Source organism: Sinohyriopsis cumingii, chromosome 4 (assembly GCF_028554795.1).
Source record: "Sinohyriopsis cumingii isolate HCF-2022 chromosome 4, ASM2855479v2, whole genome shotgun sequence".
Lineage (NCBI taxonomy): Eukaryota > Metazoa > Mollusca > Bivalvia > Unionida > Unionidae > Sinohyriopsis > Sinohyriopsis cumingii.
The window spans coordinates 59,656,564-59,668,850 of NC_142964.1; the positions used below are offsets into that span (position 1 = coordinate 59,656,564).

A 12,287-nucleotide genomic window follows, 5' to 3' on the forward strand; every position below is an offset into this window, starting at 1 on the left:
TGACATCATTGCCATTATCAGCCAGTATCTGCTGAAATAAACCATCATCTTAATTCATGCTGGGAGTCCATCAATTTGAATTTTCAAGTAGCACATATTTTAGCCAGCATTTGTAAGAATTCCCTCTGCTGAAGAATACATGGTAAAACTGCTACAATACTTGTTTCTGGGCCCAGAGTGACATTCAAATTTAGTTTCACAACCATTCATGTCAAGCTGAAGTATCCACTTACCTGACAACAGCACAGGTACATGCCTTGACAAGCTCTATAGAACCTCTATGAAGTATCCACTTACCTGACAACAGCACAGGTACATGCCTTGACAAGCTCTATAGAACCTCTAATGACAGCAGGAACTTAATGCTGTGACATTATCTCTTTAAGAAAGAACTTTAAAAACTTTCCGTATCTATATTAGCACTTTATGTGCTGACCGTGACTCAATAGACTTTCAAAACAAACAGCTTGTCCACCAATCAGGTGCAAAAACTGGTCACAACATGCAGTTAATCCATGCCATAAGCTTTAATAATAACAGCTAACAGCAATTTTTAACAATGAAATTAATCCAAGATGTGGACAGCTGTATAAACAGACATGTACACAGATGGTAAAGTGATGGCTAGAACAAGCTTCTGTAGCGGCGAGTTTGTCAAAAACAGGCATAAGTTTATCTTCTAGTAAATTTCAATGGATGTGATCTTTTTGAGGCTCTATGATGCACAAGAAGTGTTTAAATAAAGGTCAGATGACTTTGGTTAAGTTCTCTGATTACAGTCTAATATATTTAATAATCTTAGTTTTTGGTGGTTTATTTCATTGCTTTATCTACAAGTTCAGGCAAAATCCTTAACATGAACAAACCCATGTCCATTCAGTCTTAAGACAAATTTTATGGCTCCAGCTTGGCATAGAAGTGGATAGGTGCCCCTCCCTTGAACCCTTAATGCTGCTTCCTCTTTATTCTTTTCACTGCTCAACCGCTTTTCATCTTACAACTAGTACTAATACACTAACAGGAAATTTAATGAAAACATTGTCTGCAGGAGGTTCAAAACTAATTTTATTTATGTAACACCTACCTGTTGCTATTGTGCAGCTCACTCTCATAATGATAAAAAAACCTGGTATATTTGATGTAAATACATCCCTCCATATAGAGCATTAATTGTCATCAGGACACAGTCCACTCATACACCTTGCATGCCCATGCAAAGTGATGTCATTTATTCACAGACCACGATTATGCCGGGATATCAGAGTGGGTGGGAGGAGGGCATTCAGGAATGGCAACTGGTAAATATTACATACCATGATAAATAAAATTTGTTTTACCCCAAAATCTATATTGTAAATTGTAACCCAACAATATTACTACATAGCTGAATTCATCAGTTAGGTGGGTTGGTTGTTGTGTTAAAAATGAAGAAAAAAAAGAGAGAAAAATGAAATGTACTGGTTCTCACCATTTGGGAGAGAGATCTATTTACAATATTTGGTATTCTCACTGGCCACATGGTGTGAGGCAACTCTGTAATGGGTCTCAAAGGAAACAAAAAAAGCCTGCTCTCTGATGCAAAAAAACAGAGGGGTAGAAGAAGGATGTGATATTATGTGACTGGCAAACTGGCAAAATGCATTAGTGATGTCCTCCAAGGAATCAAGATTAAGCAGGCTCAAACCAAGTCTCTACTGGTAAGGGACCTCTGAAAAGCTGTTTGATGGTATTGAAAATCCACAGTAAATTGTGCAAGCTGAAATATTAATGGCACGTGATCTGAAGAGGAACAAAAAGATGTCTTGCATCATTTCTTTTCTCTTGGGAGGCAATGAGAAAAACAAAGTGCCTACACAGGGCCAGCATCATTTCTTTTCTCTTAGGAGGCAATGAGAAAAACAAAGTGCCTACACAGGGCCAGCATCATTTCTTTTCTCTTGAGAGGCAATGAGAAAAACAAAGTGCCTACACAGGGCCAAAAAACATTCTTGCATCATCCCCATGCACATATTTAAATGAAACTGGTGATTTCTATAGGCACAGAAAGTAACTGATCCGGCTAAAAAAAAATCCAGGTTGGCAAAGAGAAGAATCGGACTTGTAATTGCTATTAAGCATTGACAACCAGTGTCGATAAACATGAAGCCTGCACCATCTTCTTGCATTTCTTCCAAAGCAAGTGAAATAGTCTCCCATGTAACGCTTTTGAGGAAAGCCTCATTCAGTGATTCATAAGTGCTGGAAGACAGGTCTGCGCAGCTCAAGAAATATGAAAGCAGCAAATGTAAATCCAAATGATTGCCATGCCCAGAGAGAATTCAAATATATTGTTAATGGCAGCTCTATAGCACTTATGGTTGATACTGTACATCCTTTGGACTTAACATATCTCCTGGCCAGATGGCACCCCAGCCTGAAACTTGCTCTAGCAGATAGAATGCTAAAGAGTAGCCAAGCATGAAGGTGGAGAATATGAAGACTGAGGTGAGTAGAGAGCCCTTGTGTTGCAATAGAAGATCCCACCTCTGGGGTAAGGACCTGGGTTGATCATTAGATCCAGAAAGCTTGTCAAACCACGATCATTTGGGCCATCATGGGTCTATGAGGATGATATAACCAGTGGACATTCAGTTTTTGCCGAATATGGGGTAGCTGTCAGAACACTGGGGCGGCATATGTGAACAGATAATCCCAGTAAAAAATGAACATAAAAATAAAGTCTGTTTTCTAGCCTGCTCACAAAGAAATCCATCAGAGGCTTTCCACCCAGTGTGAAATGGGACACTGTTACAAAGAAGTAATTCTTCGCTGAATAGGCGATGTTTCAATTGTGGATCCAAGATGGTGGCCAAGACAAGCTTCTTGTTGCTGGCAACGTCAGTAAAAGCATGTGTTCAGTGACATCAACATATCAGGGCGCATTGTCTGAATACCTTGATTTGCTTCATGCTCTCAAGCCAGCAACATTCGGAGCATTTTCAGCAAAGGAAGAATGACGGATACTAATGTCTGGCTATCACTTACTGTTGGGCTGTTAGGCTAGGCAGGTCACAGAGAGTAGCGTAAGCCCACAAGACATGTTTTTGTTCATATAACGAAACCAACATATTGTATGTAGACTTCCAGCGTGTCTGGACATCCTGGATGAGTTTCTTATGGGCAGCGCCAAATTTTTCCTGCTGCTCTACGAGCTGCTGTTGTGCCAGGCGAGAGTGCCGGAACTTGCTGACTATGGATCGTGAGATCACCAAAACATTTTTGACAGCTTGTTGTGACAGAATGCCATCAACAACAATGAGCTGAGGTGTGTGTTCAACACAGCTGATGCTGTCAATTTCAGCCGGCCATGTTGCTTTAACCATCTTTGCACGTCCATCACAGATGAACACGGATATGAGCTTTGGAAATTTTGTATTCCTCGCATAATTTGTCCAGTTTCTTGCCAAATATTCTCTGTGTGTTTCATCGAGAGGCATTGCTGCTAAAGTCACCTGTTTCCACTGAAATTCTTCCATCAGCCAGTGTTCCGTGTTCCTTTCCTCTAGCAAATTTGACATCAGTTTGTCCAGCTTCTTTTCTATAGTTTCTGAATGTTTGCAGATAAGGTTCAGGGACTAACTCATAACCCCTTAAGATGCATTCTTTGACTGTATCATAGTCACCACATTGTTGAACTGACAGTGAACGGTAAATATGACTAGCTTTACCAGTGAGTACACATTGTAATAACTGAGTCCAATGCTCCCTTGGACATTTCAAATTTTCAGCAACTTTTTCAAAATAAGGAAAATATTTGTCTACTTCTTTTTGTATGAAAGGAGGCACTAATTTAATATTCTTTGCAAGATCAAAACTTAAATTTGGATTGGAAGTATGAATGTGCTTTTCACTTGCCAGTTCCATTTTTTTCATTCAACATTGATGTTCCCTCTCTTGCTTCTCTTTCTCCAACTGTAAATCTGTTTGCTCTTTCTGTAACTGTATGTGTTCTTTTTGTAACTGCATTTGTCTTTCTTTCACTCTTTCTTTCTTATCTAACTGCATTTGCATGTTTTTCTTTCTCTCTCTTTCTCAAATTGCAACTTTATTTGTTCTTGTTGAAATAACATTTGTTCTTTTTCTTTCAATAATTTCATTTGTTCTTTCTCTTTCATCAATTTCATTTGTTCTTTTTCTTTTTCCAATTGCATTTGTTTTTCATCTTTATCTTTCTGAAGCCCCAGCTTCCTCGACTACAATTCCATCTTGTATTTTAATTCTAATTCCTTCATGTTTGTGTCAGAGTCTGATACAGACTTACTGACTGAAATCAAAGCATTTTTATCCAAAACATTCTTTTCTACCAAATACTGAACCAAAATATTTCTTATTTCCTGTTCCGTTAAGGAAGCCTTTACTTCAGAAAGATTGTATTTTCCGACAAGTTGAGTCAAATCATCTTTCTTGAAAAGATCTAATTGTTCCTGGGTAGGATTTGAAAGAAAGTTTTATACTTTTGATGACATTTTAGAAAAAGCTTGCCGATTTCACTAAGATTTAAAAAACATGGGGAATTCAAATTTAAAAAAAAAAAGTTTTCTGAAATATTCTATCCAAAATTCAATAGTATCCTTAGGACAAGCCCCCAATATCTTATGTCACGTGTTCAGGCTTGAATAAACAGTAACACAAGAAAGAGTGAAAACAACAAGCTTTGAAAAAATACAATAATTTGTTTCCCTGGAAAAATTCTGTAAAAAGGAAAAAAATCTGAACTTACGGTTTTATAGAATCAAATCCAAAAATAATCCACAAATAAAATTTTAGTAGTCCTAATAAACTAAATTGACTTGTTGTTACCATACAGTTGGGATACAGAATTTGAGCAGCAACCATTAGCAGCATTTGAACCTGTCTCTATGGATTTCGTATATACAATCCTGATGAAGAGTGCACCAAAGTCATGTGAACTTGATCCAATTCCAACATCACTGCTGCTTGAGTGCTTAGATCCAGTATTGCCTTCACTAACTGATGTTATTAATACCTCTCTCTCATCCATGGAATTCCCATCATTTTTCAAAACTGCCATTGTAAAGCCTCTGCTGAAGAAACCAACACTTGACCATAACTATTTAAAGAACTACCGCCCAGTTTCTAATCTCCCATTCATACAAAAAATCTTAGAAAAGGTTGTTCTATCCCAGCTTGTATCTCATCTAAATTCAAAGTCTTTTTAGCAATGTACAATCTGCATATCGCCATTGCCACAGTACTGAAACTACTCTTCTAAAAGTAGTTAATGACATTCCGTCTGCGTTGGATAGTGGAAAGATTACATTACTCACCCTCCGTGATTTGTCTGCAGCATTTGACACAATAGACCATGATATATTACTTCACCGTCTCCAGCATGTATTTGGCATTCATGATACAGCCTTATTGTGGTTTAAGTCCTACTTGGTCAACATGACACAAATTGTATCTGCAAATAGAATACACTCCAGCCCAGTTGATCTATGTTGTGGTGTTCCACAGGGGTCTGTTCCTGGACCTGTTCTCATCATTCTGTACACTCAGTCGCTCTCAGGTGTCATAGATCATCATCTAGTCTCACCAATTGTACACTGATGACACCCAAATATAAAAATCTAGCCACCCAACTGAAGTTGATGCTACCATCCAAGGTGTAGAGAGGTGCATTTCTGATGTGAAATCATGGATGACATGTAACAAGCTGCAGATGATAAAACTGAGGCCATTTTGATCACAACACAAAGACTTTCTCATTCACATCCTTTACTTCAAACAATAAATATCAGCAACACCAACATTAAATTCACACAATCAGTACGAAACCTAGGTGTTACTCTGGACAGTACTCTCACATTGCACCAACATGTCATGAACATATGCAAGGCTGCATATCTTGAGCTGAGACGCATCAGCTCAATTTGCAAACATCTTTCAGTTGATGCCACTAAAACACCTGTGTGTTCATTAGTACTTTCAAGACAGGACTATTGTAACTCAATTCTGTCTGGTTCATCTCAATATCTGCTCCAGAAACTTCAAAAAGTTCAAAACACAGCTTCTCAGATCATACTTAGAGTACCATGATCAGAGCCCACCTCCCCGCTGCTCTGTAGCCTACACTGGCTATCCATTTGATCCAGAATCAAACACAAAATTTGTTCTCTGTGCTAGATTTCACTGTCGGACTCTAATCCAACATACCTATCTGATCTCAACCATGTGTACACACCAGCAAGATACTTACGCTCCTCTTCTGACAATCGCATACTCATTATTCCCACAATGAAAACAAAGTCATATGGGCAGCGTTCTTTTGCATACCAGGGCCCAGCAACGTGGAATGAATTGCCCACTGAACTTAGACACAAAGACACAGTGATCACATTCAAGAGAGCTCTCAAAACTCACTTATTTCAACTGCAAGAACAAACTTAAAGACCTAATAATGTTTCCTACCTTAAATATTCTCAGCATGTTTTTTTAATGTTTTCTAATTTCATGGTGTTTGTTTTTGTAATCATATCATTATATGTTTTTTATCTTATAGGTGTTGTCTAATGTTGCAAAGCGCTTAGAGCTTCTAAAGATTAGGCGCTATACAAAGTCATCATTATTATTATTATTATTATTATCAATAACAAAATGTTCTTCCGATTTCAAGTTCGAATTCCAACGGAAAATCCAAGATGGAAGACAATGGCATATGCTGTAACCTGTAGTTTTGAGGTCTATAGTTCCTTGTAGAGACAAGAATTATCACAGACTCTGGTTTTGGAAATCAAAAATAAATTTCTTATAAGAACTGTCTTTGATTAAGAATCTCACAGGAGCACATGCATTTTTCAGAAAAATAACAGAATTAATCCTTTTGAATCCAAGCAATTTAAAATAACTCCAACAGAACAACATACAACTTCCAGTTTAACAGCCCAGCTTCTACTGAGAATAACTCTCCAAAACAGAGGCTATATGGTCTTCTAAAACGTGTGTGCGATTTCGATTTTTTAACGTAGCTTTAACAATTTTTCAGTAATATCGCTGTGATTACTGCAGTTTGGCAGTTTATAGTGATGTCTAGCACTGGGGCATCATGCCGCAGACATGTAGCATGATGTCCCCACCCAGTCATTATGCTGCCAGCAGGCTGACCAGTCCTAACACGAACCTCTTAATGCTGAGCATAAAGCTTGGCAGCTGTTAGTACCATTTTTGTAAGTCTTTGGTATAACTCAACTGGGGATCAAACCCATGACCTCCTGTATCCAAGGCAGACACTTTAACCACTAGGCCACCGGAGCGGTCACTTCTAAAATGTAAACAAGGGGGTCACATGATCATGTTCTCGAAGCTCATAGAAATTAAATACTTGATAAAGGTCATGTACACCCCGTGTGACACTGACAAAAACCAATCATTTACTCTAAGAAATAACAAAATATAAAAATTTTGTTTACATCTTAAACACAAAGTCCCATCATGACCTTGACAACAACTAATCATTTAAAAAAAATAGAACATGTTTACGTGGTTGCTACACTGTTGATCTGAGGAGAAGGAAACGACATGTATTCAGGTTGGGTTTCATTTTTTGCATTTTAAAGGAGATAGCTCCATACACAGTGGTTGATGACTCCAAAAAGCTAGAGAGAGAGGGAGAAGGAAAGAAATATGGAAATATCATCTGATCACCAGCTGTGATTTGGAAAAGACCAAAAACCACCAAGTGATACTGTAAAGCTGGCAAATCAAGTTTGATCAGTCACTCAATCCTAAGATGAAACTTGTTCCATCAGTATAACAGAATGGCTAATTGAATTTTGTATAATTCTGAACATCTATTTCTGAGAGAAAGTGAATCTTTACATGTCATGTTCAATTTCATTTTGTTTATGCAAATGTGTTATGTTTTAAATATGGTGGCTCTTGTTATTCTATTCTATATCTCTGTTATTCCATCCTTAATTTCATATTTCATTTTATTAATTACTTGATCTGGGCAAATATACTAAGATCGATCATGTAATAGATAATGATAACCAACAACATCAAGGAGTGGGGGAGATCACACACCTTCAAACCCTCATGACATATATGTAAGGTCTTGAATACAGAGCTATAAAATTCTGATAGCCAGATGTTTGGCAGCTGTCTAAATGATGATTTGACACAACTGAAAAGGTTGCTTCCTTGCTCCGGATGATTCGTGATCCTTATCTTGCAACCCATTCGAGGGATCTCTTGTCGCTCTGAACTATTTCCTTTGCGTATTGATATCCAAATAACCGCACAGCAAGTGCTCGATTAAAATCGTTCAACAATTGCCTGATCAGGAGGAATTGCAGTATGTCCTTGTCTGATTTTGACATTATGTTTTTCATCAACAATGATACTGCACCAATAAATTCCTTAGCAGGATCAACTTGTAGCAGCTGTGGCCATCGTAGACCGCCTTGTGGTCCAGATCCTCGTTGATAAATTCGTTCAAGCGCAGTTGATAATGGTTCCGCTTCTTTATACCTACTTGCAATGTCAACGACAGTTATTGCATATTTGTATATAAATTGACGTCTTCCAATTTTAACAGCATCACGTCGAAAAAACAAAATATCTGCTTGATGAACTTCATTAGGAACACTAACATCAACATGTGCATGTGGGATTGTTTTAGGTGGTGGTAGATAAATTTGCCATATTGTCTGTTGTGCTAACCACGCTGCAGCAACAGATTATATAACATCTGTTGCATCAGTGAGTTTACTAATTGCCACTCTACCTTTTCAAAATCCACTTTCGCTATAATAAATCGATTGCATAATTTTATAATAATCGGCTGATTAATTACCAGCACGAGAAATTTTCAATTTCCTAATAATAATTTACCTTTCATCACAGATCTTATCAACCAATTAGATAATGATTCTTTTAAGGATTTGTTTTTTATGGAATTTAATGCATGAATCAACTTCACATCTGCCATATGCTTTTGTTGAAGATCTGGATTTTTATAAGATAAATCATGAACATAACATGCTTGATCAACAGCATTTACTGGATATTCACCAGGCCTTGGATGATCTCGCTCATGTTGGATATCAAGTCGAGTTCCAGGACTGCAATGATTATATTCAGGAAGGTGTTATTCTCCAGGGTATTTAGCCCATGGAGTTCCTGGTAATTATCCTAATGAAGTAGAGTCTCTTCTTAGTGTTTGATATGTGACTTTGTCATTAACCAACAGTCCATTTTCTTAAACATAATTAACACTGCTGAGTAGCGCTGGTGCATCCTCTTTCAGCCGGTATGATCATAATACTTTTATCTTTTGCTGTTATGGTCAATATATTTTTATCTTTTACTAAGTCCCTTATGGCTATTCTCTTCTGGATAATTATATTACTTCTGGAAGGCTTACTATTCCTTAAACTTCTTGCAACCTCACCCCACAGGCTCTCTGCTACCAGTTTAAGTCACATGATCAACATTAGTTGTTGATGAAGGCAGTGTGATATTACCGAAAATTTCAAACTCTTCAGATATTTATGCTCTAAGCATGGGAAATTACTACTGATACATCAGTAAAAATAAACGGACTAGCATGTTAAAACAAGGAAGACTAAATTATATCTGACACACTGTACTACCTTTCCTACTCCACTGTGGAAAACATCCCAGAGTTATATAGGTTACCTAAAATTAACAGGAAGGATGCCCCACTCCAACCCACTTTATCTAGTTCAGGCAGATGCATTGACTGCATGCTTTGGCCTAATATCTAACTTGTCATAGGACCTATAGCTGGCAAAATGGAATACCATATCATCAACATCATACACTTTGTCCAAATGATCAGGGACCTAGAGGTGCGACCATGTAGAAAACTGGTAGCAATGGGGTCCCCAGCCTCACCAGTAGTTACCAAGATATACATAGAGTTTATTTTAAAAAGGCCTTGGAATCTGCCAAAAACCCATAACATATGTGGTTCAGATATGTGGATGATACTTTGAACTAAATGTGTCATGTTCAACAGTACTCTGATCATCTGAACTCCAATTACCAACATCATATATTCCGTTAACTTCAGAACAAGAAACTCCAATGACCCATATATTCTGTTAACTTCTGACCAAAAAAATGGTAAATTATCATTATTGGACATGTATATACATGTAAATGACAATGAATCAACCAAAATCACTGTGTATAGAAAATCAACCTACACTGACCAGCATCTCAAATTTTTTCTAACCACCATCTGGAACACAGAGGTCAGTAGTGACCTATTTTTAAGTACCATTGGTCTACATTTCAGTTGCCTGGAAGGCAATGAAAGCCAGGAATGTTGAAATCATATTAAGCTGAAGTATGTTTCTTTAACAAAATGAACAAAAATATATTACTACTGAAGAAAGTGTAAAGACAGCTTCTTCTACTCAACATTCTTATCATCCTTCTAACTGATTTCAGTATTCCATCGCAGTCCAGCCAACTGAAATATAGGCCAACAGAACTTGAAAACATGACCATCTGCTTGTGTGAAAATTTGAATTTATTAATAAAAAGAGAACACAGAGCAAGTCAAGTCTGACTAAAACATGACTAATTTGTAGAAAAGCACTGATACGGGCTGCCACGTGTGAGATATTCCAGAAAATATGACTTATTGTTCCGATGTTTATCAACATCAAAACATGCTAAATAGTGCTGTTATTTGAGCAATAAAACCTTGACCCCCAAAACATGAATATCAGGATCGAAATCTTAAACCATAGGACTAAGGACAGGTGGACAAGTAAAACAATGTCCCTTCAGCATTTGTGGCAAAACATACAAATTCATGTAAAATTTATTTACTAAAAGTTTAGAATCCTACCTGGAGGTCTTCTAACAGACTCTGACACTTCTCTCTCACATCTGGAAATGGGCAGTCACAGGACAGACGGAGGAAATCAGGCATATGTTCTTGGAGTAGGGTCAACTTCAGCGTGTGAATGCTTTCACTTGAAACAAACGGACTGCCATAACCGTTTATCCAAGAGTCAACGGTCTGAAGAATATTCTCAAATTCATGACTTCTCACATTTGCATCTCTGTTTGTGAGACAGTGAACGAACATAAGCGATTCCTCACTTCTTAGCACAGCTCTGGCCATGTTTGTGTGAAATTTCCCCTAGTGGAACCTCGCTAATAATCGGTTAAAGCTTTCGTAACCTGTGGACGAATAAAATATTAATCTAAATTTTTATATTAGTAAAATACTTAGCAACATTATGTTGATGTCATCAAAGTGATCTATTGGTTCCATTTATTATGCCAGAAATACACCAGACAGAATAAGCAAAATTCGGTCAGGGTCAAAAAACAGCTGATTGCTACCGTGTCATCCTGACCATGTACACCCAAACCGCAAGCACTTTCATCATTGTCGCCTCAACTCACCCAAAATATTATTTTTTACATGTCTATGAAAAGCATTTCCAATATTCGTACCTGTAACACTTGACTCAGCATCCAAAGAAACCAGATTTATTCAGCTTCATACAGTTTTAGCACCCACCGGAAGATAATGCAATCTTAGCATGCAACCGGAATATCCTCTCTCTTTGCCGTGAAGAAACGTGTCTTGGCAGAAAAGATAGAAGTACTCAGAATCTGTCATGCTTTGGGTACAGTTCGGTCAGGGACGATGAGTCTAATCGGTGGTCGTTACTTTCTGTCGTGAACATTCAGGTGGGATGTTTAGATCCACGTTTTATGAGGAATAGAGTTAGCACAGCGGCTATTTACAAAGAAAGTTAAGAGTAGGTGTCAGAGAATAGTGGACTGGTAGGTCGAACCTGTAACAATATAACAGGTTCAACCTCCTAGCCTTCTATCCATTAACGTAGGCCTTCTTTGTAATGAGCCCCAGTGGAATTAAGGTTGCCATTACAAATGCCATTGCCATTTGTCGTCTCTTTCACGGACATGGCCTTATTTTTTGACCTTAAATCTCTTTAATTATTTTTACAGAGACACCCACTCTCATAAGTGTCTTCTTTTTTTAAGTTCAGATATAGTAACCCTAATAAAATGAGCTTTTTTTTTTTTTTGTCATTCATCGTTAATGACTGCGCCTCCTGGGCCTGGCTTCACATACAACACATCATTGTTACCATCCATCTTTATCCCATGGATTGATGGATACAGTGAGACTGCCTCCATCTTCCAATCCTCTTCAGGAAGCAGAGGTGGTTCGGGCTGTTATTGTTGCATCGGCTCCTCTTTCCTGT

General features: G+C 37.7%; 1 protein-coding gene across 2 annotated transcripts in view; it reads right to left on the reverse strand.

Moving 5' to 3' along the window:
- LOC149801240 (sestrin-1-like) overlaps positions 1 to 11,603 on the reverse strand; it is a 194,290-nt gene extending 182,687 nt beyond the window's left edge. Inside the window, exons 1-2 of one of the 2 annotated variants that reach the window (XM_089955311.1) lie at positions 11,506 to 11,603; positions 10,889 to 11,226 (exon numbers count right to left, since the gene is read on the reverse strand). In XM_089955311.1, coding sequence (XP_089811437.1) covers positions 10,889 to 11,167 — 279 coding nt within the window. In that variant the 5' untranslated portion in view covers positions 11,168 to 11,226; positions 11,506 to 11,603. The remainder of the gene's footprint in view (positions 1 to 10,888; positions 11,227 to 11,505) is intronic. The other variant, XM_089955313.1, reaches the window with a different exon arrangement.
- Positions 11,604 to 12,287: the final 684 nt, after the last annotated feature.